This window comes from Lemur catta, chromosome 7 (assembly GCF_020740605.2).
Source record: "Lemur catta isolate mLemCat1 chromosome 7, mLemCat1.pri, whole genome shotgun sequence".
Taxonomy (NCBI): domain Eukaryota; kingdom Metazoa; phylum Chordata; class Mammalia; order Primates; family Lemuridae; genus Lemur; species Lemur catta.
In genome coordinates this window covers 102,919,910-102,944,189 of record NC_059134.1, presented here as the reverse complement: position 1 = coordinate 102,944,189, position 24,280 = coordinate 102,919,910, and the positions used below count along the sequence as shown (strand labels likewise).

General features: G+C 43.6%; 1 protein-coding gene and 1 non-coding gene across 6 annotated transcripts in view; both read left to right on the top strand.

The window, feature by feature from the left end:
* The window catches only part of PPFIA1 (PTPRF interacting protein alpha 1), a 92,247-nt gene that overhangs the window by 48,583 nt on the left and 19,384 nt on the right, over nt 1-24,280 (top strand). For all 5 annotated transcript variants that reach the window (XM_045558224.1, XM_045558222.1, XM_045558223.1 and 2 more), the window contains 10 exons: nt 1,030-1,092; nt 2,103-2,182; nt 5,317-5,452; nt 7,568-7,791; nt 10,366-10,597; nt 16,118-16,269; nt 17,451-17,623; nt 17,963-18,056; nt 22,736-22,817; nt 22,924-23,124. In XM_045558224.1, coding sequence (XP_045414180.1) covers nt 1,030-1,092; nt 2,103-2,182; nt 5,317-5,452; nt 7,568-7,791; nt 10,366-10,597; nt 16,118-16,269; nt 17,451-17,623; nt 17,963-18,056; nt 22,736-22,817; nt 22,924-23,124 — 1,437 coding nt within the window. The remainder of the gene's footprint in view (nt 1-1,029; nt 1,093-2,102; nt 2,183-5,316; nt 5,453-7,567; nt 7,792-10,365; nt 10,598-16,117; nt 16,270-17,450; nt 17,624-17,962; nt 18,057-22,735; nt 22,818-22,923; nt 23,125-24,280) is intronic.
* LOC123643074 lies at nt 18,745-18,851 on the top strand. The gene has a single exon (XR_006736647.1). It is a non-coding gene; the product is annotated as a U6 spliceosomal RNA (small nuclear RNA).

Sequence of the window (24,280 nt, the reverse complement as noted above, 5' to 3'; positions counted from 1 at the left end):
AAGCATACACGATATGTGAGTGAATAGATGTGGCTGTTACAATAAAATTTTATTTACAGAAATAGGCAGTTGGCTGGATTTGGCTGGCAGGTCCTAGTTGGCCAACCCTACACTAGAATCCTTTTTGTTGTTGTTGTTTTTGGGGGCCTTATCCCTCTCCCCTTTATTGCTCTTGCTTTGGAAGTTAATTTCTGTCTCATTTATAAGCAGGACACTAAGGGGTGTGGTGTAATAGAAAGATTTGATCAGCTGAAACCAAACATTCTCACATTCCAGCCACCACCGTCTTTCTTTCTGGTTTGGTTTGGAAAACGTCTAAGCCCGGTCTGACTTACTGCTCCTATCACAGAGTTGCATTAGCTGTCACCAGAGTAAAGGGATGTCCTAGAATCTGTGTCGGAGAAGTTCTAATGGGCTGCAGTTGGATTCAGATTTGATACGGCCTGTACTAACTACATCAGTGTTCCTAGACAGGAGGCTCAGAAATTCCCTGAAATTGGCTCTTAGGGTTGAGGTTGTGCTCATTTGAGAGAGACTAATGATTACTAATCATTATGGAACACATTATGTTATGCAAAACTCACTGTGGAGTTAGAGAACACATAGAGCTCACTTAACTCCTTGGTAAGTGGATCAACCTTAAGGTAGGAATATTTTATCTTTGATTTTAATTATACATTTGAAACTTAATTTTAGGTTTCCTAAGCGACCGACCAGTGAATCGTAAAATCGAGAAGTTAGTATAAACCAGTTTAACTGATTAAAATAAACTTGCACCATGAACCTGACATACCTATGTTTAGAAAATAGGATCGGTGAAGGAGTAAGTTTTATATGAATAAGAGAAATGATTAGAAGTGGTCCTAGCCACACCGTCAGCACTTGACTCCATGGGACGGTGACACGGCTCATCAGTGCGCTCCTCTGGTCCATTCCCTTTCTGTGGCACTTTGTTTTTTAAATGAATGTAGCCAGGCTATGTATTGCAACATTTTAAACAAACACTAAAGGACTATCTGTCTTTTTCAGAATTCTCTATTACGAGAAGTTGAAAATGCAAAAAAGCAATTAGAAGAAACGCAACATGATAAGGTACTTAAAAAATCTTCTCTAATTCATTTAGAAACTGTTCAGAGCTGAATTGAACTGAGCTTATTATAATTACAGTTACTGCAGATGCCTGGCAGAAGTTGAGAAAAACTTTCTGCCTGGCTCTTGTAGTCCACTGCCATGAGATTCACAGCACTCCTAGATTTGCACATTGAATGCCTTTGTATTTTAGATGTATTTTGAGTCTGGCAATGTGTATGGTTCAGAATTCTGAGTTCTTTTGGGGCTTATTTGAAACTAAAATATTAGTATAAACTGTTCATCCGTAACAGTGCTGTCCAAGAGAAATATAATGTTAACTACATATATAATTTTCAATTTTCTAGTAGCCACATTATAAAAAGTAATAAGAAATAGGTACAATTAATTTTATTTAACCCAATATATCCAAAATGTTATCATTTCATAATGTGTTAATAGGAAATAATAATGAGCTACTTTACATTCTTTTTTTCTCATTAAGTCTGTGAAATCCACTGTGCATTTCATAGTCACAGCACAGCTCAGTGTGGGCCAGCCCACTTCAAGGGCTCAGTAGCCACCACTGGCTGCTGTATAGGACAACACAGATCTAGAGGTGGGATCAGATGTGCAGGTGACATAGGAACGAATGCATGCTTGGTAGGAGACTATTCAGAACAATACAGACGTACAGTAAGAAGTGAATGTTGTTCCCATTCTCCCCCAAAAGAGTTGTTTCTCTCTGCAAAATTAATAATTGTTAATGGTTTGGTGTTTGTCCTCCTCTAAACTTTTCTATGACTAAGACACAGGTTTTTCTTCATGAAGCTTTACAAAGTTAATTTGGTAGTCTCAGGGTTGATGTTTACCACAGTACTTTTAGAGAAAATTTTCTCAGAATTAAAGTGTTTGGTATTTAAACTGCTGGTTTAAGCTGTTACAGTTATGTTCAACATCTGAGCACATTTGAAGCAAATCGTTTTAAAACCTAAAAGAGATGCCTGTAATGTAAGTCTTTTCCTGTTTTGTAGGATCAGCTTGTCCTAAACATTGAAGCGTTGAGGGCTGAACTAGACCAGATGAGACTAAGAGGTGCTTCACTTCATCATGGGTATGATGTTAACCAACTAACAACTATGTTTTTAGCACCTGTTGTGTGTCTGCAAGGGCCTGCTCTTGGGCATGTGGGCAGCATAGCTGGATGTAGCTCATGGTCTGACCTCAAGGAGCCTGTAGCTTGGTAGCAGGCAAGAAGAAAGAGTAAAATATTCGAAGGGTTAGAGCTTGGTCCCTAGGGGAGACATCACTGGCAAAACTCAGAAACATAGGAGGAGGTTTGGAAGGTGGGAAATGATCAGTCAATATTGGGATACGTTAATTTAGGTACCCAGTGGAGTATGACCCTGATGATACAGGGACAGGAGGACAGACTCCAAAATGAGAGATGCAAGGCTGGTATCCATGGGAGGGTGTCTGCACCCACAGGTGAGACTGCTCAGGGAGAGGCTGCGCAGCTGGAGTTTGAGAAACACTTTGGCATTCAGAGATTTAGTACACTATTTGGAATCTCTGATATTTTTTAGGAGACACTGAAGGCTCATGGCATGTGATTTTATTTTTTAAAAAATGGGGTCTCACTATGTTGCTCAGGCTGGCCTCAGACTCCTGGGCTCAAGCAATCCCCCTGCCTCAGCCTCCCTAGTAGCTGGGACTACAGGCACATGCCACCATACCTGGCTTTTTTAAAAAATTTAATTTATGTGTTGATTTAAGTCCGTTGAAATAGGACTTTGAGTTGGCTGATGTAGGAGTGAACCACCTGGCTTGTAATGCATCTAGCAAATAGCCCAGCATATGGCCTGCCAGCATTCTGATTTTCTTCCTACTCATTATTACAGAGGCAATCATTCTAATTAAGGTATTAAAATTATTGTTTTGCTTCTTTGTAGAAGATGGTCATCAATTGAGAGTTAACTTTGAGCAAACATGATTGAAATGGTGAGCTGGTGACATTAGTCTACAGGAAACAGGCTCCTGCTTGAAACATGATTTAGGAGAATCCTGGGGCCTATATACCCATTTCTACATTTGCAAATCTATGGTATTGTGAAGGTCTAGGGTACCTTGTGGCCCTTCCCCACTGAACCTACTCCTGGAAAGCAAGAATGGAAATCAGTGAAGACAGAATTACAGAGAGTCAGTGTCGGGAACTCTTACTGTCTCTGAAGCCGGTGGAGGGTGAACTCCCCAGGAGGAGTTTATATCCTCGCAGGGGAGATGCTGAGGAAGGTGAGGCCAGAGAAAAGTCGCTGGATTTGGAGATGAAGATCCTCGATGCTGAAAGGCTAGTGTCATTCGTGTGGCAGAGACAGAATCAATAAGATGCATGTCTAAAAAATAGTGTGAGCAGTAGATGAAGAGGAAGCAGACTCAGTGCGTGTCACTGTCCAGAATGAAGGGCTTTGGCAAGGAAGGGAAGGAGAGAGCTATTGCCACGACTGGAGGGTAGCAAAGTGAAGGGGGGCATTTTAAGGTGGAGAAGGCTGCCCACATGTGCCAGCCAAAGGGCTGGTGAGAGAGGAGCTGCTGCTCTAGAAGCCCCAAGGAGCAGGGGGGCTGTTGGAGTCGCAGTGGGTCTGAAGTGGCCATGTGGTTGTGAAGGCCGGAGGCAGGAGAGGCTGGGTGAGGAGGACAGAGCTTGTTTCAGAGAGGCAGACCTAGAGGTTTCACAGCAGGAGGCGGTGAGGGTGGAGAGGAGGTGAGTGTGCGGGGTGGCATGGGGTCTAGGGAGGAGTGAGGCGAGGGCTGGCCCCCTGGCCCACGCATTTGTTCCACATGCCCTGACGGTGACATCAGTCGTCTTATTTTTGTGATCTGATCCAGAAAGAGAAGTGAGGAATGTAAAAGAAAGGGGACGGCTGGGAAATGGCTGGTTGTGGGCCGGGGCTGAGTTGGAGGAAAGTAAGCCCAAGAGAGGGCGTCCAGATGAGGAAGCTTTGGCGGGCTTCAGAGGCTGCGTGAGCCACCCAAAAGTACACGCACGATATCGTGTGTGCATAGCTTTTGTCCAGTTCTGGCATGTGTCACAATCCAGAGCAGTTAAGCTAGAAATGATGCCGAGAAGGAAGGAGCAGTTTCCTCAGTTACGAGGGAAAGGGGGAGTGAAAGGCAAGCTGGGGGCGAAGGGCAATTCTGGGCTTTGGTATCTTACACACAGATAACCAGTCTCATGTAACAGTTCCCAGAGCCATTTCTTACACACACATGGAGTGGGTGTGAACCAGAGGCAGGTGAGTTGGCACGTTGGGCATTGTGAGGGGTCCTCTGTTTAACTTACTGTCATCAGATTGGTGGGCTCTGTCTCCCAAGACCTTTGCCTGTTAAGGATTTCTGGAAACGAAGGTAGCCACCCTTCTTTCACAGACAACTAGGAGTTCCTAGAGTAAGCCAAAATGAGTCCATCACAGACAGAAGTGGCAGGTGACGTGCCTGTGGCTGGTGGTGGCAGCACTTGCCCCCTGCTGCCACCTGGCTCCTCTCTGGGGCCTTTGCTGATGGGAACTGGACAGGGGCTCCCTCCAGCACCTCCGGCTCCGTTGACTGGAGCCTACACTCGTCTTTCCAGGCAGTTCTTCAGCCACGGGTGTTGATTTTTGCTAATCTAATTGCACACAAGTCTGTTTTTGATTCAGACACTGAAGTGAGCTACCAGATCCAGTTCAGAGAAGCCCCAGCTCTGGCTAAAAGGGGCTTCTGCAGTGGATACCTCTCGGGCACCTCATGGCAGCACTGTAGACAGCGTCACAGACCAGGGCGTGTGTGCTGGGCTGATCTCACGCCATGGGTCTTAGTCCAAGCGGAGAAGTGGCAGAGTGGTTGGAGGCCAGGGCGTGTGGACGTCAGCTGTGGGAAGTAGAGCAGACATGCCGGCCTGGACACCGGCACCCAGAGCAGGGGTCTGAGGAGACCCCAGGTCTCTCCACATTCTGGGGAGCTGGACCCCACCTGTCTCGTCTCCGTGGCCGTGGCAGTCTGTGCTGGTTTTCCTGGACAGCAAAGCTTTCCACGTGGTGGGGCTGGAAGACTAAACACCAGCCCAGAGCAGCCAGCGTGGGGCGACTGGGGCAAGCGGGAGAGGTGCCCTCCTCAGAGAGTTTTTCCTCTGTGGAAAACCTGTTTTCCAGAAGTCAGAAAGTTAGTTAATTTTCCTTCTAATAACGATCATTCTTGTTTTTCATGTTTCAGCCGACCCCATCTGGGCAGCGTCCCAGATTTCAGGTTCCCTGTGGCAGACGGGCACGCAGATTCCTACAGCACCAGCGCGGTGTTGCGGCGTCCCCAGAAAGGCCGTCTGGCAGCCCTGAGGGAAGAGCCTTCCAAGGCAAGGCCTTCGTGTGGAGTCTCTGTTGATGTAAAAGTTCCCTACTCTACCCTGCAGTTCTGAGACTGCTCTGCAGGGAAAGCGTTGATGGGCCACTTTCTTTCTTGCCCTCCTCTCATTTCCTTTTTCTGGCTCTTTCTGGCTAAGAATTTATTTTTAGTTAGGGCTTAAAAAAAAATGAAAAGAAAAGAAATTCTGAAATAATATAGTATACTCTTAAATACAATGCAAATTAGTATGGATTTGAAGTGATAATTTAAAATACGTGAATACATGCATTCATCATTTAGTGAAAAGATTTCACATTTGGAAGTTTAGGTACCTTCCCACTTGGATCTTTTCAGCAGCACATATTTGATGCACTTGTGTGTCATTTGATCACTCATACGCATTGGGCAGCTAGTTTGGGGCAGGTGCCCTTATAGACCTGGTGCTGCAACAGCGTATGAAACACAGACGTGACACCCCAGAGTGCACTCGCTAGTGAGGACAAGCAGGCAGCACACAGATGAAGTAAATGTGTGCGTGTTAGTTTTTCTTGGTGTGGAATGAATTACTACAAAGCTCAGTGGTTAAAATAAGGAGCATTTCATAGTTCACAGCTCCATGACTTCAGATCAGCAGAGCAGGGTGGCTCTGGCTCAGGGTCTTGAGAGGTTGCAGCACAGGAAGGCTCGACGGCTGGCACCTCTGCTGCCAGGTGCACTCACGTGGCTGTGGGCAGGGGTCCTTGATCCCTTACCATGTGGGCCTGTCCACAAGGCTGCTTCCTCCCAGGGCGACAGTGGCTTCCCCTAGAGCTCACATTCTAAGGGATAGGGTAAGGAGAAATCCCACAAGCCGTTGGCAGCCTAGTCTTGGAGAGCGCACACCCTCACTTCCACTTTATTCTGTTCATTCAGGTGAATCACTAAGTCCTGCTCACACTCAGTGGCAGGGTGAGAATCACCTCGGCCTCTTACGGGAGGAGTATCAAAGAGTTTGTGGACATATCTTTAAGCCATCCACTGTGTCAGATGGTAATAAGCAGGGAAGGGACCCTGGGGACCCTGAGTTGTAGAGCGAGGCAGGAAATAGGAATTTCAAGTGGGGTGGCCAGGGAGACATCACCTGAGGGTGACACATGAGCAAGGGCCGGAGGAGGAAAGAGAGGGAGCCGTTTGGATACATCGTTAGGTGGAGCCAGCCAGACCCACTGAGGGACTGGAGACGCGCAGGAGAGAGAACAGTCAGAGACAGCTCGGGTCGGGGGTGGCCCCAGCAGCTGGCAGGGTGGAGTCTGCTTCCTGTGATGAGGAAGACTGCAGGTTTAGGGGAGACCTGGAGTCCAGCCTTGGCCCTGTTCAGGCTGCCAGCACTGTCAGATGTCCGGGGGAGGGGGGGGCTGTAAGATAACCCTGTAGCAGAACCCTACACTCACAGACACACTCAGCCCGGATTTTTTAATTGATTACATATTAGATGTACATATTTTCGGCCACATGTGATAATTTGGTATAATTCACATAGTCAAATCAGGGTAATTGGGATTTCTGTCACCTAAATATTTTTCTTTATTTTAAGAGCATTTGAATTATTCTGGCTATTTTGAAATGTACAGTCAGTGGTTAAGTAGAGTTACCCTCCTGATCTATTGAATCCCAGATTTCTTTTCATTCCCTCTCTCCCTTCCTGGCTGATTTTCAGTTTTTATTTCTGACTCCGTCATTTCCCCATTGTGAATCGCAATGTAGAAATGCCTCACATACACAGTAAGATGTTAATATTGGCTGGGTGCAGTGGGTCACATCTGTAATCCTAGTACTCTGGGAGGCCGAGGTGGGATGATCACTTGAGGTCAGGAGTTTGAGACCAGCCTGAGCAAGAGCAAGACCCCGTCTCTACTGAAAATAGAAAAATTAGCCAGGCATGGTGGCATGCACTTATAGTCCCAGCTACTTGGGAGGCTGAGGCAGGAGGATCACTTAAGCCCAGGAGTTTGAGGTTGCAGCGAGCTATGATGATGCCACTGCACTCTACCCTTGGTGACAGAGGAAATCTTTGTCTTAAAAAAAAAAAAGTTCCTATAACTAATGTTTCTTTCAGTCTGCTAAGATTTGGTTTTCTTGTTTATAGGTACAAACTCTTAATGAACAGGATTGGGAACGTGCCCAACAAGCTAGTGTCTTGGCAAATGTAGCACAAGCATTTGAGAGTGATGTTGATGTGTCTGATGGTGAGGATGACCGAGACACTCTCCTCAGCTCGGTTGATCTGTTGTCACCCAGCGGGCAGGCTGACGCACAGACGCTAGCCATGATGCTTCAGGAACAGCTGGACGCCATCAACAAAGAGATAAGGTATGTGTGACCGTACACAGAACTCACATAAAACATGCTGTCTCTGAGGAATCTCGTTCCACTTGGAAGAGTCTGAAACAAATACTGTTGACATTTTCTAAGTGTTCCATAGTAGTAAACTGACTTAAGCAAGTTCCATGATTACCCTTCATTATAAAATTCAAGTAACCAGGGCACCATATCATGGCACTGGCACCCTGTGTCGGATGTTGTAGGAGGTGAGAGGTGTTTGGTCTCTGGAGAGCACTGCAGGGGCTCAGTGCCCAGCTGTGACAGGGGCTGCAGGGCCGACTCAGCTACTGCTGCTCTCCTGAGAGCTGCGCCTAAAGGGCAGAGGAGCCGGCACAGGTCGGAGAAGGGCTGCTGGGCCCCACCTCCCTGAGCCAGTGCAGAGGGAAGACGGGCACCGTGGGGAGTTGGGGAGAGACGGACTGGCTGAAGTGTGCTGTGGATGAGAAGCAGCAGGTTCCTTCCTCAGGCCAGTGCCCGGCAGCAGTGCCACTCGCTAGGGGAGGCGAAGCAGATGGTAGGAAGTAAGAGGGAAAGCTGCCTGTGAACCCCGTGCCAGCCTGAGTGTCCCCTTGACTCTGAATTCTGAAGGGAGCACATGGCCACCACCTGCTGCCTGTGCATCCCGCAGCACTGCAGGGGCTGCTTGTAGCGTGCCCTTCAGAGCATTGCGTCATCAGTGTCTGTCACATGGCGCCAGCCTGGCACAGAAAAGTGGAAGTTTTCAGGTTTGTATGTTCCCACTGTACTTGCCTTTCACTAGGTTAAATTAACATGAGGTGAAAATTTGTTCACCTTAGGACAATGAGTGGTCAAACGGTGAGTGGATCTTTTTAGTCTCATCAATATTTTAAAGGGTTTCTTCCTTTAGCAACTCATTAGCAGTTTTAATGGGAAATGTGTAAAACAGTGGGCCACCTGTGGAATAGAAACTAAAGTGTAGTGCTGAAGAGGCCTTAGGTAACTGCTGCCTGTGCTGGCTTGGTCTGGGGGCATGGCAGTGTGACCGGGGGTGCCCTGAGGTCTGCCCCGTGGCCCCAGGCCTGACGGCCACACAGGCAGCCTGAGCCCAAGTGAAGAGCAGTCACACGCGTGGAGTCCTACAGCGATCTGGGTAGGGCTGCTGCGGGGACTTTGTCGTAAAGTTAACACAGGTGGGAGTTTGCCCGTCCTGCTCAGAGAGGGCATGAGGTGGAGCAGAGAAGGCGAAAACAAGCACTAAGGAGAGCTGTAGGCTCCAAAGTAACACATTCATGTGCTGCCTACGTTTTTCACTTTGTACACTGACTTTTCAGGTGCCAGGATTAAAACTGGTGAAGAGCTCAGAAAACTAGTCTTTCCTTATCGTTATGGCAAATAGATACCTTTATTTTTTATTTTTTACAATGTATTGCTAGATAAAAGTGATTTTTCTTTATGTAGCAAGTTAAGGTGGTATGAATGGTAAGTTCTATCCACTAATTTGTAGATTTTCTTCTGTTAGTAATGACCAAAAAACCACTTTTCTTAGAGTATGTAAGTAGAACTCTAATTGGAAGGTTTGCTACAAGGTTTCTGTATTTTAATATTAGAATAATGATTATTGGCATAGTCAGATGTTAAAATTACTGTTTAGTCATCCACGACACTTTAGGATAGAAGAGCCTTAATCTTGAATTCAAAATTAATGTAGCATGGTTAACATGAATCCAGAAATTCAGATGAAGCTGGTAGAGAATTCCATCAGGTGATGCTTTTGTTTGAATTTCAACTTTAAAAATCAACGTGATATTTTCATTTAGTCTAAAGAGTTAAGTATTTGAGCCAGGCACAGTGGCTCATGCCTATAATCCCAGCAGTTTGGGAGGCCGAGGTGGGAGGATCACTTGAGCCCAAAAGTTCGAGACCAGCCTGGGCAACATAGTGAGACCTCGTCTCTATAAAAAATTAAAGAATTAGCTGAGTGTGGTGGCGTGCTCCTATAGTTCTAGCTACTTGGGAGGCTGAGGCGGGAGGATTGCTTGAGCCAGGGAGTTTGAGGTTACAGTGAGCTATGATGATGCCACTGCTCTCCAGCCTGTGTGACAGAGCAAGACCCTGTCTCTAAAAAAAAAAAGAGTTAAGTGTTTGGAAACTCTTAAATGGCTTTGTGGATCAATTCTTTGTATTAGAATTCTGAATTTCTAGTTGGAGAAATCTATAGATAAAGGTAAGCTTTGCTCTAAGAATGGGGGAGATGAGGATTGTAAAATTTAAGTATCTTATTGCTTGGTTGCAACCATAGAAAAAGTTGCCAACCAGCCCCTTTCAGCCCCTTTCAAAATTTTAGTGTAAATAAGTAAAATCAAGCATGAATATCAGAACCAACTTAACCAGGGTCAATGGAAGATTTACTTTTTGTTGTCCTAAGATGTAGTGTATTTTAAAAGACTAAAAGCAAAACATTTTTGCTGAAGTGTTAATTGTTTGAGCAACTTATTGGAGTTTACTCATACTAATACAGAGTATAAGCAGATTTTTTTTCATCCAAACATATTAATCTGTTTGCTAATAAAGAAAGAATGACTGCTTTTGTTTTTATTGTAGGTTGATACAAGAAGAAAAGGAAAACACAGAGCAGCGAGCAGAGGAGATTGAAAGTAGAGTTGGTAGTGGAAGTTTAGACAATCTTGGTCGTTTTAGATCAATGAGCTCCATTCCCCCGTATCCTGCCTCCTCGCTTGCTGGCTCCTCCCCCCCAGGCAGCGGTCGCTCCACCCCAAGGAGGATCCCGCACAGCCCAGCCAGGGAGGTGGACAGACTGGGCATCATGACTCTAGTAAGTGTCACCCTTTCCGTGCGGCATCCCCACCCCACACACCTGTTTGAAGTCTTGGACCCTGTGAACTTGCTTCTTTTTGCCCAGCAGAAAATTGAGTATGTTTGTCATTCTAAGAGGTTGAAGATTTTAAAACCTAACTAGTGTTTTCAACTATGTTATTCAACTATGCCAAATTGATTCTAATATTTGGATGACCAGGCTAGTGTGCCACCGTTTGTTTGTGTGACATTTGGCCCAGGCAGCTGTGCAGGATACAGCAGCCAGAAGGGGGAATGTGTTCTGTTTTCTAGGAGTAGAGAGTTAACAGAGGAAACACAGGCAGACGTCAGAGCATATAGGAAAATGAACAGGAGGATCAGCACCATCTGTCCTTTAGGGATGCTGAACAAGGTTCCAGGTGTGCAGTCCAGGAAATAAAAAAAAGCTAATCAGGTTCTGCACATGAAGCCAGGCTGCTTTTTGTCTCCTCGGGAAGCAGATGGGCCTCAGCCTGGGGTCACTTTACCTGGAAGTTTGATGGCCTTGTGGTGATTGGTGGCAAAGTGTGCAGATCTGAAGAATGTTTAAAACTTTCTCATGTAGGTAGTCTAGGTTTTATGAGTGCATTGCCTAGGAAATCATATTTCATGTGAAATCGTACTTACAACATTCTGGTTTTAACTGCACTTCTATCGTTTTTTTCTTTGACCCTCCATCTTCATCTTTAGTTGTGTTGTTAGCCAGCGTATGATTAACTCAACAATGAATCATTTTAGTGGCTTATGAAGTGGTGACCCGTCCACTTGCAGTATTTTGACATACTTTTTTCATAATTTACATCATAGCTAATTAGCTAATATTTTGAACTCTGACCATTTCATTTGTGGTTTCATGCTTATTTCTTTCCAGAGCATTTGTAAAAACAGTTGTGTCTATTTTTTTCCTGGTTTTGCAATTCCATATGCTGACTGACAGTCTCTATGCTTCCGTCGTTGGCTTTGATTTCCTGCGTCATCCTTTTGTTTTGTTATCTGAGCCATCTCCAGATTCATTTCTGATCCAAACCTCAGGTCCCCGGCAGCCTGTAGTTTGTTCCTCCAGTGCCCCCAGGGCCACCCCACGCTATAACACTTCTTCACAGCAGGCAGGTACCCAGGCTGCAGCTTGGTGGCCGATGATGTGTGAGTCTGGGCTAGATTATGAGTTTATTAGTCAAACTTTGGGTTTTTTATCATTAAAAAATGTATTTTTTCTCAATAGTGATAAAATATAACTAGTGTATCATTGTATAATAAATGTGGATACAGGCACAATATAGGTGGTTTAGACTGTTTTTACTCAATTTATGTAGGATCTGTATAATTCATAAATATTTCCTACATAAAGAAATAATCTGCTAAGTGTGGGATTAATGGAAGCTTTACGCAAACAATATGCTTTCTGGTTTTGATGATTATATTCAAGACTATAAATCTCATCAACTTACTAAACATACTCTACTGTCTGGTTTTTTTTTATTACAATATCTTACATAAATCATAGGATGTAAAGACTGTACCTGGTATGCTAGCTTTTATTCTTATATATTTTTGCAGGGTACCTTGCTTTAAGCAATAAATTTTTTTTTTTGAGAAGTTGTAAATCAAATTCTAGGTAAGGATTTTGTGTTAATGTCCAATAGGTGATTAACTAAAAGTAGGTTTGTTCAGTTTTAGAATAGACGTATTGTAATAACTTCATCATCAATTAGAATAGTTTGAATTATAGCATGTTTTTTATTAAAGAAAACTAAGCTATAGAGAGGTTTGTCTTAGGATAGACAATTATTAGGGCCTTTTGTTATACAGAATGCCACAATAAATTACATGTATTGAAATAGAATTTTCTCTCTCTGAATAATAGTTTATAGTGTTTCTCTAGTAAATCTTGAATAACTTATATGTAAATTTTGTGGTGTAAAAATGTTCTGTATACAGTTAAGTTTTCTCTAAATCCTATTGCACTTGTAACTATCCTGTTATTCCCATTTTGATATATTTGCCTGTACTGATCCTTGAATTTTTAACTTCAAGTGTGCAGTAAATCTGGTTTCTCTTCATCTCTTTGCATGCATCTGTCAGCCTAGTGATTTAAGGAAACATCGTAGAAAGGTAAATTATTTAGTAATTTAACATATTTTTGTATGTCTATAACATATTAAAGATTATCTATCATTTTACATAAATGTAACATTATATAATTATAAGAAATAATTGAAATTTTAAAGAAAGTGTTTAAACTCACCCGGCACTTTACATGTGATCGTTCTCTTGGAAGTTATTCATTAGTGGTTTTCATAAAACATGGGGACAAATGTAAGAGTTTGCCATTCTCCCACTTTTTTTGACTTCTAATCGTTGCATGCTTACTTATCATAGACATGGTATTTTTAAAAATAAATTATTGAAGTAAAGCCATAGATTTTAGATTTGGGGAAAATCAATTTTAATAACAGTTATAGCTAGCATTTACTAAGCTCTTGATCTATGCCAGGCTCTGTGCTGAGTGCCTTACCAGTCTGTTAGAGGTTGAGTATCCCACATTCAAAATGCTGGGGACAAGAAGTGTTCTGGATTTTGGAATTTGCATTATACTTACTGGTTGAGCATCCAAAATCTGAAATGCTAAATCCTCCCGTGGGCATTTCCTTTGAGCATCCTGTCGGCACTCAGAAAGTTTCAGATTTTGGACCATTTCAAATTTTGGGTTTTTGGATTTGAGATGCTCGACCTGTATCTTATTTAATCCTCACACACATTCCTGTGATATATAGGTTACTGTTATCCCCATTTTACAGATGTGGAACCTGAAGCCTAGAGAGTTCACACAATGTGCAGTGCGGATTTGAGTTCAGATTTGCCTGATTTCAAAACCTGGACCCTTGGCCGCGTCACCATCTGGCCTTTTCTCCAGATGTTAATAGTCTGGTCGCCCTGGCAACGTCCCTACAGAGGGAGGTTCGAGGCCACTTCTCCTGGGAGATAACTATAGATTAGGCCTCCTGTTCTCAGAGGATGTGCAGTGCATTAGGAGCAGTGCTGGTTGGTGGCTGTTGTTTATGGTGACCCAAAGCCTCTACCTTGTAACTTTCACGCTCTAGTCTGAATTCTGTGGCCCCTTCCAAAAAACCTGCCTGATAGTGCAGTGACCAGACAGCCCTCCAGAGACATAAAAGCAATTCTCTGAAAAAGCACGTGATTTGTGGCTGTGTGAGCTGCTCTCTTGGGCTGAGCAGTGGGGTGATCAGTGACACTGCTTGTTCAGTCACTGATTAGTTTGTGACCTGGGGTTTGTTACTCACCCCGTTTATGCCTTTGTGCTCCTGACAAATGAAGATAATAATAGAATGGTGTCACTTAAGGTGGCCGCAGACCTGTGTGTGTCTGCAGTGAGATCATCAGCCACAGCAAGACACAAAGCACACCCTTAGTTCTACTGACTTGTAATTGGGTTTGTTTGTTTTTGATAGCAAGGTTTTCTCAATGAGGGAAGCAGCGTGTTGATTTGCACTCAGGCCTGATAACCTAGTATTGTTCACGGGTAGCTTCAGCGTGCTGCTGGTGGCTTTGAGGAACCTTGTTCTCAGGTTGTTGTGAGGGTTAAGCCAGCTGTATGTGCAGAGTGCCAGGCACGGTGCCAGACACAGCCCGCATTTGACTGTCACCCTCCTCCTCTGCCTCAACATTATTGGTGTAGACTAAGATGACTTCCCTGCTTTCTAGTAGCGTCTGACATGAGATAGAGGCAAAAATCTGGTGGGTCTCAGTGCTGTCCCTTGCGGTTGGAATACAGAGGGCAGAGCGCAGGTGAGGCTGGGTGTGCGGGAGCACTTCCTTAGGGAGCTGCTGGCCGGGTTGGCTGGGCTTTACTCATCTACCTCTGGTAGTTTACGGTGAGTCATATTATCAGCTTGATCACATGTATTGCTGCCTATGCTGTTCTTTGTTTTGCTTTTATAAACAAATGATTGTTTAACCTGAATTTTGAAACTGTTAAATTTCATACTGACAATATCTAGTCATAATAGCCTTGTGTTATCTTATGATTGTAATTGGAAGTTGAGAAAGGATACAGGATTTATCTGCATCTTAACTGCTAATTAAAATTACATCCTCAATGACCTCAGCCCCTCCTACCTGGTTCTCATTGAGCCACTGTTGGGCTCCCATGAAATTGATGTACTTTACACAGTCCATTTAAAAAGCAGAAGTTCAAGCCAGGCACAGTGGCACTTGCTGAGGATGGGGGAGGATCACTTGAGCCCAGGAGTTTGAGGCTACAGTGTACCATGACTGTGTCTGTGAACAGCCTCTGTACTGCAGCCTGGGCAACATGGTGTACTTCATCTCTGAAACACAGATTTTTAAAAAATAAAATTAAAAAGCAGAAGTTTGCTATTCAAGTCTTATTGTTTATACAGATGCTTGCTCTTTATGTTTCACAAGAGCTAGTCCTGTTCAAAACCAAAACACACAATGCATAAGCAAGACCTGCCTAGACCCTGCAGGGGTGAATCTGTTTGCTGTTATTATACCATCCTGCATCCCTCAGCACATGGAGTACTCACATTCTAGTGCATAAAAAGAAAGCATGGAGTCGGAAAGAGATCATCTTTTAATGATAAACCTAGGATTATTTTATGTAAACCATATTTAACAAAAGGTTTTTGAGCTGCATATAAGTGCATCCGTTTATAGGATTCAGTCCAAACATTATTGAGAAATAAATAGAAGCTGCACATATGTGTGTTTGGGTCATGGGCTATTCCAGGGGTCCCCCAACTTATGGTGAGTTGTATAATGATTTCATTATATTATGTATTACAATGTAATAATAATAGAAATAAAGTGTACAATGAATGTAATGCACTTGAATCATCCCAAAACCATACTCTCCCTCCCTGGCCTGTGGAAAAATTGTCTTCCATGAAAACAGTCCCTGGTGCCAAAAAGGTTGGGGACCGCTGGGCTATTCCATATTTATTCCCCTCCTCCCCAGACAGAAAGATACTGACAGTTTTGCCCAAGAAGTTTCTGCCTACTCTAGTGTTTCTTTTGATTGGAGCCAGGAGATAAACATATTTGTCGTAGGATCTGCATAAGTGTGAGTTTAATGCTGTCAAAACTTTATAATGATGCAGTCGTTTAGATCTTAGATCCCCTTCAGTGATTACCCTCCTGTGCCCAGGACTCCCGAGGGCAGAACCTGGCGTGGAGGAGGCTGAAGGGTGCTCCTGTGTGCTTCCTGGGGCCTGGCTGTCAGTCGTGGGGGGTAGGCCAGGAGTCTGGCTGCTCTGTGTGCGCGGTGCCGCGTGGTCCTGCTTCTCTTGAACAAGGAAGTCCTTCACATGGCCTGAGACTGCAGTGAGACTTTCTGTACTGGCAGAAAGCATAGCTGACAGATTTTTCAAATAAGTTTGTGGTTGTAATTTAAGGCTTCTGTGATTTTTTTTTTTTTATGGTCCCTGTCAACTAACTTTGCACTTCTTTCACCCCTCAGTTGCCATATTCCAGAGAAGAGGTACGAGATGACAAGACAACGATAAAATGTGAAACCTCCCCCCCTGCCTCCCCGGGGTCCCTCCGGTTAGATAGGCCGCAGAAAGGAGCACTGCACACAGTCAGCCACGAGGACATCAGGGACATGAGGAAGTAAGGAGTGGGCGCCATCCCGGCAACCCCCATCGAAACATGCTTGTCTGTCTGTCTTCAGGTTTAAGAAACCTGTTCATCTTTACTTGAAAAAAACAAAACAGTTACCGGTTAAATTGAGTTGAGTTTATTTAAATGCTGTACCTTGAATGCCCACCACTGCTCTGGGGACTAGAGTGAAGTCCATTGGGCAAAGTCAGTTTGGAAAGAAAGGAGTTTAAGTATCAGCAAAGTTTAGAAAAACTTCGTTTCTTCAGATTGTACAAATTGACTACTTTGAGAAATTTCTTTGTATTTTTGATAGGGAGTTTGCGAGGCAGGTGACAGGTTTCTGGTTAGTGCTGCTGTGTAGGGCAGTCGTGCCTCTCAGGTGCCCTCTGTGCCATTTGTAAGCTGCTGAGAGTTCTGCGTTGTCCTTACCCATTGGTTAAGTGCTTCCTCTCAGGAAACCAATAAACTACTTTGTTACTAATATATTATCTTTTTTCAAACTACCATTTGTTTTTTATTTTTATTTAAAAAAATTTTTTTTATTTCAGCATATTATTGGGGAACAAATGTTTAAGTTACATATATTGCCTTTGCCCCACCCGAGTCAGAGCTTCAAGCACGTCCCTCCCCCAAACAGTGCGCACTGCACCCATTAGATGTGACTATACCCATCCCCAAACTACTATTTATTGGGTTGCTGTTCTGGACCAGGCAGTATGCCTTGGAGGGCATGTATGTTCCCTGCAGGCAGCTGACGTGGCCCTGGGTTCACAGCTGAGGAGTCAAGCTCAGGGCAGCTGAGAGGGTTGGGGGCTCCAGCTGTTCTATTCCCAGGACTCTGCTCTTGCTACTCTTCCTGCAGCCGGCCCGCACACAGCTCTCATGAGCTGCGGGTGCGCCGGACTCAGGTCACTGGGCTCCAGAGTCTGCTGGTTTGGAGTCCAGCTCCCCTCTGAAGGGGAGCGCCCAGGGGAGAATCTCAGTGTCCCAGAAACAGATCTCTGTGTTAGCACCCTGGGAGCCGCCAGTGCTGGGCAGAGTGCACTTTAGGAAGGTGTAGAAGAGACTGGGAGTGTTGGTTAGGAAGCCTGAGGAACGAGCGTTAAAAAGGTGAAGAATCCTAATGCACGTGAGTGGAATGTTCTGTCATGGTAAGGCCTTGTGGTAAGGATCCCTTTCTTTCCTCAAAGCTCCACAGGTTCCCAGGATGGCCCTGTGAGCAATCCCAGCAGTAGCAACAGCAGCCAGGACTCGCTGCACAAAGCCCCAAAGAAGAAGGGCATCAAGTCCTCTATCGGTCGCTTGTTTGGCAAGAAAGAAAAGGGCCGACCTGGACCGGCTGGCAAAGCCGCGTTAGAGCAAGGTTGGTGGGTTTCCTGGAAACATCTTAAGGGTCAGGATTGCAGAGAGGAAGGGACTGTCATTTGTGTGCCCGCCATGTGCTTGACCAGCAGCTCCTTCCTGGGGTGGTAGAGGCTGTGTTCTCCAGAGAGCAAAAGCTGCGGAGGCGTGAACTGAAGAGCACAGTTCATTCATTGGCCACTCAGTTCACTGTCCGGAGCATTTTTGTGTATTGGTGCCCTAGTCAGAAACTCAGCCCAGGAAATTAACACTGTGCCTGCAAATGTGCGACCACCTATTTATGAAAAGACACAACTTTGCCAAGTTGATTTTATTTTGGGGTTGTTCTGCTTCCTCGTAGCTGGTGTTTCAGAGACAGAGAACTCATCTCAAGATGCCTTGGGACTTAGCAAATTGGGAGGACAGGCTGAAAAAAATCGTAAACTTCAAAAAAAGTAAGCTTTCTATTATTTCTTCATCTCACTGACCAGTTTTCAGTTGTGCCTAATTTTTAACTAATGCCTGTTAAGTGTAATATCTAGCGATGTATATACATTATCTTCTGAAAGATTGACCTCCAGCCTTTATTAAGCCATACTTCCTGGAAGACAGAGCATTTGTGACATTCTGAAGGAAATCAGACACGGATCCTCAGTCCACTTTGGGAAGTAGAAAGCGGAGGGTGCTGGGTCGCGTTGGAGTCTGAGTCCTGGTGCCTGCTCAGGTTAGGTTTGTGAGTTTGGGAAAGTGACTTAGCATTCCTGTGCTTCAATTTCCTTATCTGTAAAATGAGGGTAATAGTCATACATACCTTGTATGGCCTTGTTAAAATTAAATGGGATGATAAACATAATGTGCTTTAAACAGAACCAACAAGTCGTAAACTAGCTGTAGCTGTGGCCACTGCTGTGATTGTTGCCTGCCAGCATTCAGAACTTGCTATTCAAGGCTGGGTACGGTGGCACGTGCCTGTGGTCCCAGCTACTCAGGAGGCTGAGGCAGGAGGATTGCTTGAGCCCAGGTTTGAGGTTGCTGTGAGCTAGGCTGATGCCACGGCACTCTAGCCCAGGCGACACAGTGAGATTTTTTCTCAAAAAATAATGATAACATAAAATTTGGGAAATAAAAGGAATTTTCTCTTCAGTACTTGCTTCGGCAGCACATATGCTAAGATTGGAACAATATAGAAAAGATTATTATGGCCCTTGCTCAAGGATGACACACAAATACATGAAGCATTCCATATTTAAAAAAAAAAAAAGAAAAACAATTTGCTATTCATACTAGTGATCTGTCTGGAAACATTGGCTATGTTGCATTTTACCTCTTCCTGTAGATTTTGTACTTTTATCTCAAATAGTCTCTAGATTTTGTAGTTTATTAAATTTTAATTCTAAACTAAGTCTTGACTCTGAAAATAAGTAATATCTGGAACGGTGTTCAGCACAGGAGCACAGGCACTGTGATGCCCCAGGGGAAGGACTCGGGTGCACACATATCTCTGGGTTCTTCTCTGATGCAGAGTGAGCTGTGTGTTGGTCGACCTTATCCAAAACCAGAGTTCATTCAGTAGATGCACTAGACAGATTGAGACAATATCCCAGTGAACTGACAAATGAAAAATAAAACTAAACCCACTTCTGAAACAAAATGGGCTGTTTATGTAGTCTAAAGAGGTCGGAGGTGAACTTGAGAGTGGGGAAGATGGAAAACTGATGATGAGGTGGGAGCACAAGGCCTTGAGACAAGGGGAGACTTGACAGGCTCTGTAGGAACCTGACGGGAGGAAGAGTTCTACCTGACTGTAGAACCTGCCGCTCTGTGTGCCCACACGGATCTGGAGCTCAGGGCCCAGAGATGCTGCCCCTGGATGGCACCAGAGCTGTGGAGACCCTCTCCACTGGGGGGGGGGGCAGTTGATTTTTCTGTTGTAAATCTACCTCGTTTTGTTCTCTTCCCAGAAGCCATAATAAATATCTTAATCGTTGATTATATCTCAGGTGAAATGCTATTATGTTAACAATACCATAGGAACACTCAGTTTTTTGGTTCTCTGTAAATGGAAATTTGTGAAAAACGCTTAACAGCAAAATCTGATTTGAACATTGCTGTCTTTGAACTGTGTAAAAATGTTTTAAAATAACTTGGGTGGTTGCCATTTGGTATGTGAAACTTAATACTAAAACTAGGCCTTTTGCCTCCTGGAACCACACTAGGAAAATTTTGTCCCTTAGATTTTGCTGCTGTGTTTTATTTCACATCCTCATACTTACCATAATAAAAACAGTAAGGTATGTAGCAGTGCAACTTGGTCCTACCACCTCCAGCCCCAGAAGTTTGTATTTCATGTCGGAGAGAAAAATTCCTAGGAGCTATGTTTGAGCACTTAGATGTAAGAGGACAACCTTTGAATTATTTGCCTGACCATGTGATTAAATTTAATGCCAGTTTTGTGTGTGTGTGTGTTAGTGGTAGGTTTCTGTGGAGCTGTGAGGTTCAAATTCATGACATTGGCTTTGGACATTTAACTCTGTTGTCATGGCTGAAACTAAGTGTCCGAGAGTAGGTCTTTCTCTGTACTTGATGCTTATGCATGGGATCCGTGTGTAAGTTCTGAAATGTACTAGCAAGTTAATAGAGAAATTTCAAAGTATAAAGGTTATTTGTCTGCCTATAGTGTTTAATTTCATTTCTATCCGTTAACCTGAGATAAAATTGATTTTAGGAAAAATGCTATATTTATAAATGTGGAAAAATGTTTGAGGCTTTGGGTGGCTCCCACTTGTGATCCCAGCACTTTGGGTGGCCAGGGCAGGAGGATCACTTGAGGCCAGGAGTTCGTGACTAGCCTGGGCAACATAGCGAGACCTCATCTCTACAAAAAAAATTTTTGAAAATAGCCAGGCATAGTGGCGTGCACGTCTAGTCCTAGCTACCTGGGAGGCTGAGGTAGGAGGATCACTTGAGCCTAGAAGTTCAGAGTTACAGTAAGCTATGATTATGCCACTGCAGTAGTCTGGGTGACAGAGCCAGACCCTGTCTTTTGGAAATAAGAAAAGTTTGAGTTTGTGTGAATACAGTTGACATTCACGCATTTATTGATTTAAGAATCCAAATACATTTCTCAGAATTATTTATTTTCTTTTTTTGTTGTTGTTGTTTTGTTGTTGGTCTTTTTTATTCCTTTGAGATGGGGTCTTACTATATTGCCCAGGATGGCCTCAAACTCCTGCGCTCGAGCAATGTTTCTGCCTCAGCCTCTGGAGTAGCTCTCACTAGGTTGCCCAGGCTGGTCTCAAACTCCTGACCTCAAGTGATCCTCCTTCCTCAGCCTCCCATAGCACTGAGCCTATAGGTATGAGCCACTGCACCTGTCCTTCTTGTGATATTAAAACATTTGTTGCATTTTCTGGTATAATTACTCTTAGATAATTATAATCATTATCCCCTGGAAACAGGACTACTTTTTTGAAATTTTATGTGAAACATTTTGCTTAGGAAGTTGGGCTGTAATTGTACGTAAACTTTGCAGTCCTAAGAAAAGTCTACTACTATTGAAATTTATTGAAGCTCTAATATTTAATCTTTAGAAATAAAAGATTCTGTGGTATGGCCTACAGAAATTATTATAGAAAAATGTCCAAAAGCAACCTAGGAATTTAAAAATGACTTGGGGACATCCATGCATGCAAACTAAATGTACCTGTCCTCTCCGCTCTAATGCCATCTTCTCTCCTAGATTTTTCATTTTTTAAAGTAGTTTCTCTTTGAAAGCCTTGTAGGTAAACACTTGAGAAATAAGGTGATAGTAACACCAAGTTTATAGTGTTGTCTTTCAAGTAACTATATTAGACACAATCATTTTTAAAGATGTTAATATAGTAAAATCATGACTTGGGTATTTAAAAATAAGGCATTTAGAATATTTCTGATCACAAAGAAATGTGTGGCCAGGAGTTACCTATGGTTGCTTCCCTGTGGTCACTGTCAACATGTCAGTTCTTGTGCTCAGGGTCTACTCTGTACACCAAGAGAGCTGTTAGGATTTCAAATCTTCTGGGTAGGAAGCCTGTGGGTTAAACCATAGGATGGCCCAGTGACTTAATTTAGCAATACTAGCTAAACAGGAGTGTAAAATAGAAACAGCCATCCATTACTTGCTTGTTTTATTAGATTATAACAATTTTAATGTTAAAAAGCTGCACTAAGCCAGGCATGGTGGTGCACGCCTATTAATCCCAGCTACTTGGGAGCCTGAGGTGGGGAGAATTGCTTGAGACTGGGAGTTCAAGGCCAGCCTGGGCAATGTAGCAAGACCCCTTTTTAAAAAAATAAAGGAAAAAATCTACAGTGTGCACTGTTTTGGGGTTTTGTTTGTTTGTTTGAGGTTTTTTGGTTGAATGTTAACATTTTTAAAGACTCTCCAAGAGATAAGCTCCTTTGTTCAGACTTAGGTGTGGTTTCCTCTTCCTGGATATTTTTCTTCCTTGTTTACAAAGGGAATCGTGATTATGTTTTCCTTTTAATGTTCTGTTACCTTGGATATGAAGATGAAGACTCTGCTGGTGTTTTTTACGTTGATTCTGTAAGGAGCTGGTGATCGTATAGAGTCAGAGGGGCTCAGGCAGCATTTCCTCACTCGGGTGTGCTTTGTAGTATGTACAAAGCTAGTATGAAATAGGTGATGTTGATAATATTAAAACTGAAGATGGTTAAAGGAAAATGATGAGAACATACAGTCGTCCCGCAGTATCTGTGGGGGACGGGTTCCAGGACCTCTCGAGGATACCAACATCCGAGGCTGCCCAAGTGTTCTGTGTGACATGGCGTAGTGCTTACACGTAACCTGTGTACATCCTTGTGTGTGCTTGAATCACCTCTAGCTGGCTTATGATACCTAATACAATGGAAACGCTGTATAAATGCTTGTTATACTGTATTGATTTTTGTTGTTTTTTTTCCCCTAATATTTTTGATGCTCGGTTGGTTGAATGTGTGGTTGCAGAACCATCGAGAGGGAAGGCGGACTGTACTGTTAGACTTTTGGAAGTGCTCAAAGAGAATACTTCTGTTAACTTTTTTATATGTGCATGTCATAATGATTCTCTAATTTTGAGTATCTTCTTATTTGTAGGCATGAATTGCTCGAGGAAGCCCGGAGACAGGGTTTGCCTTTTGCCCAGTGGGATGGGCCAACTGTTGTCGTTTGGCTGGAGGTACGTCCTTTTTTTAATACTCAGTCGAGTGTGTTACTTAATGTGAATTTATAGATCCATCCCATAGACCAAACACAACCTCTGGCCTTGCCATTCCCGTCTCCAGCTCTGGGTGGGGATGCCGGCCTGGTACGTGGCCGCCTGCCGAGCAAACGTGAAGAGCGGAGCCATCATGTCGGCGCTGTCCGACACAGAGATCCAGAGGGAGATCGGCATCAGCAACCCCCTGCACAGGCTGAAGCTGCGGCTGGCCATCCAGGAGATCATGTCACTCACCAGCCCGTCGGCCCCCGCCACGTCCAGAACGGTATGGCCAGGGCAGTCCCTTTGCTCTTTGGCAAGAGGGAGCACCTCTGGGAAGGTGGCCTTCCCATTTACATTGCTTCTCCAGGTCTTTATGGACACATCTAGTGTAGTTCTAGTGCACAAGTTTAGGGTTCATATTAGAACTTTTAATCCGTGGGAACTAGATAGTCAAAAGGAACTTTATCAAATACTTTTGTAAAAGATTAGTTAGGATCCATCATAAGATAAAAACACGAGGTTTTTTTTAAAGGTGAAAAAGTAATTATCACAACTTTAGGTAGGAGTTTATCAAAATCGAATCAGTCTAAGGGCATCTTGAGGAAGGAAACAGTTAACATTTAAGTTCATAATTTATACTTAAACTTTTTGAATTTCATTTCCTGTTTCATGATTCAAGCTGAATGAGTGACTAGCATTTGCACTGTACATGAAGATATTTGCTGAGCAAATGATAGTCCAAATATTTTTAAATTTTATGGAAATGTACATATAGAAAAATGCACATATAAGTGTAACACTTCAGGGAATGTGTAAAATCCGTGCACCCTGTGTAGTCAGCACTCACACTGAGAAATGGGATTTGCCTGGGGCCCTAGAGGCCCCCCCCCTCACTGCTCCCTTCCCTGGGGGGCCATGCATGACTCCTGACCCCATGGACTAGTCTGTTTTGTACTTTACGTATATAATTGAAGTTGTGTATTTACTCTTTCGTGTCTGGTTTAGTTTACTTATTGTTATATTTTTGAATTCATGAATATCATTTCATGTGTAAGTAGGATCTTAAGGAGTAAAATTTTTTTGTCTGTTGCAGAGTACTGGCTCTTCCAGGTACCTTAGTAGCATTCATTTAAGCACACTGGTACGTGGTGACATACGAGTAAGAGATGGCTGACATGCTAGCTAACATGCTAGCAAGAGGTGGTTGTTACTAGCTGATATACTAGTAAGAGGTGGTTGTCACCACCCATCAAAACTGGTCCCTAAAGAATTCTCCCTTTTCCATAATTCCAGTTTGTGGGCAATATTTTTTTTTCCAAAAACTAAAGGGGGAAAAAATTAGCCCTTTGGTTGCATTGTAACCAGTATTTTACTGTATTTGACCTGTTTGGCCTGTAGGAGCTTTCCATTTTGGAGGCTGTAGACCCTGGGAGCTCAGG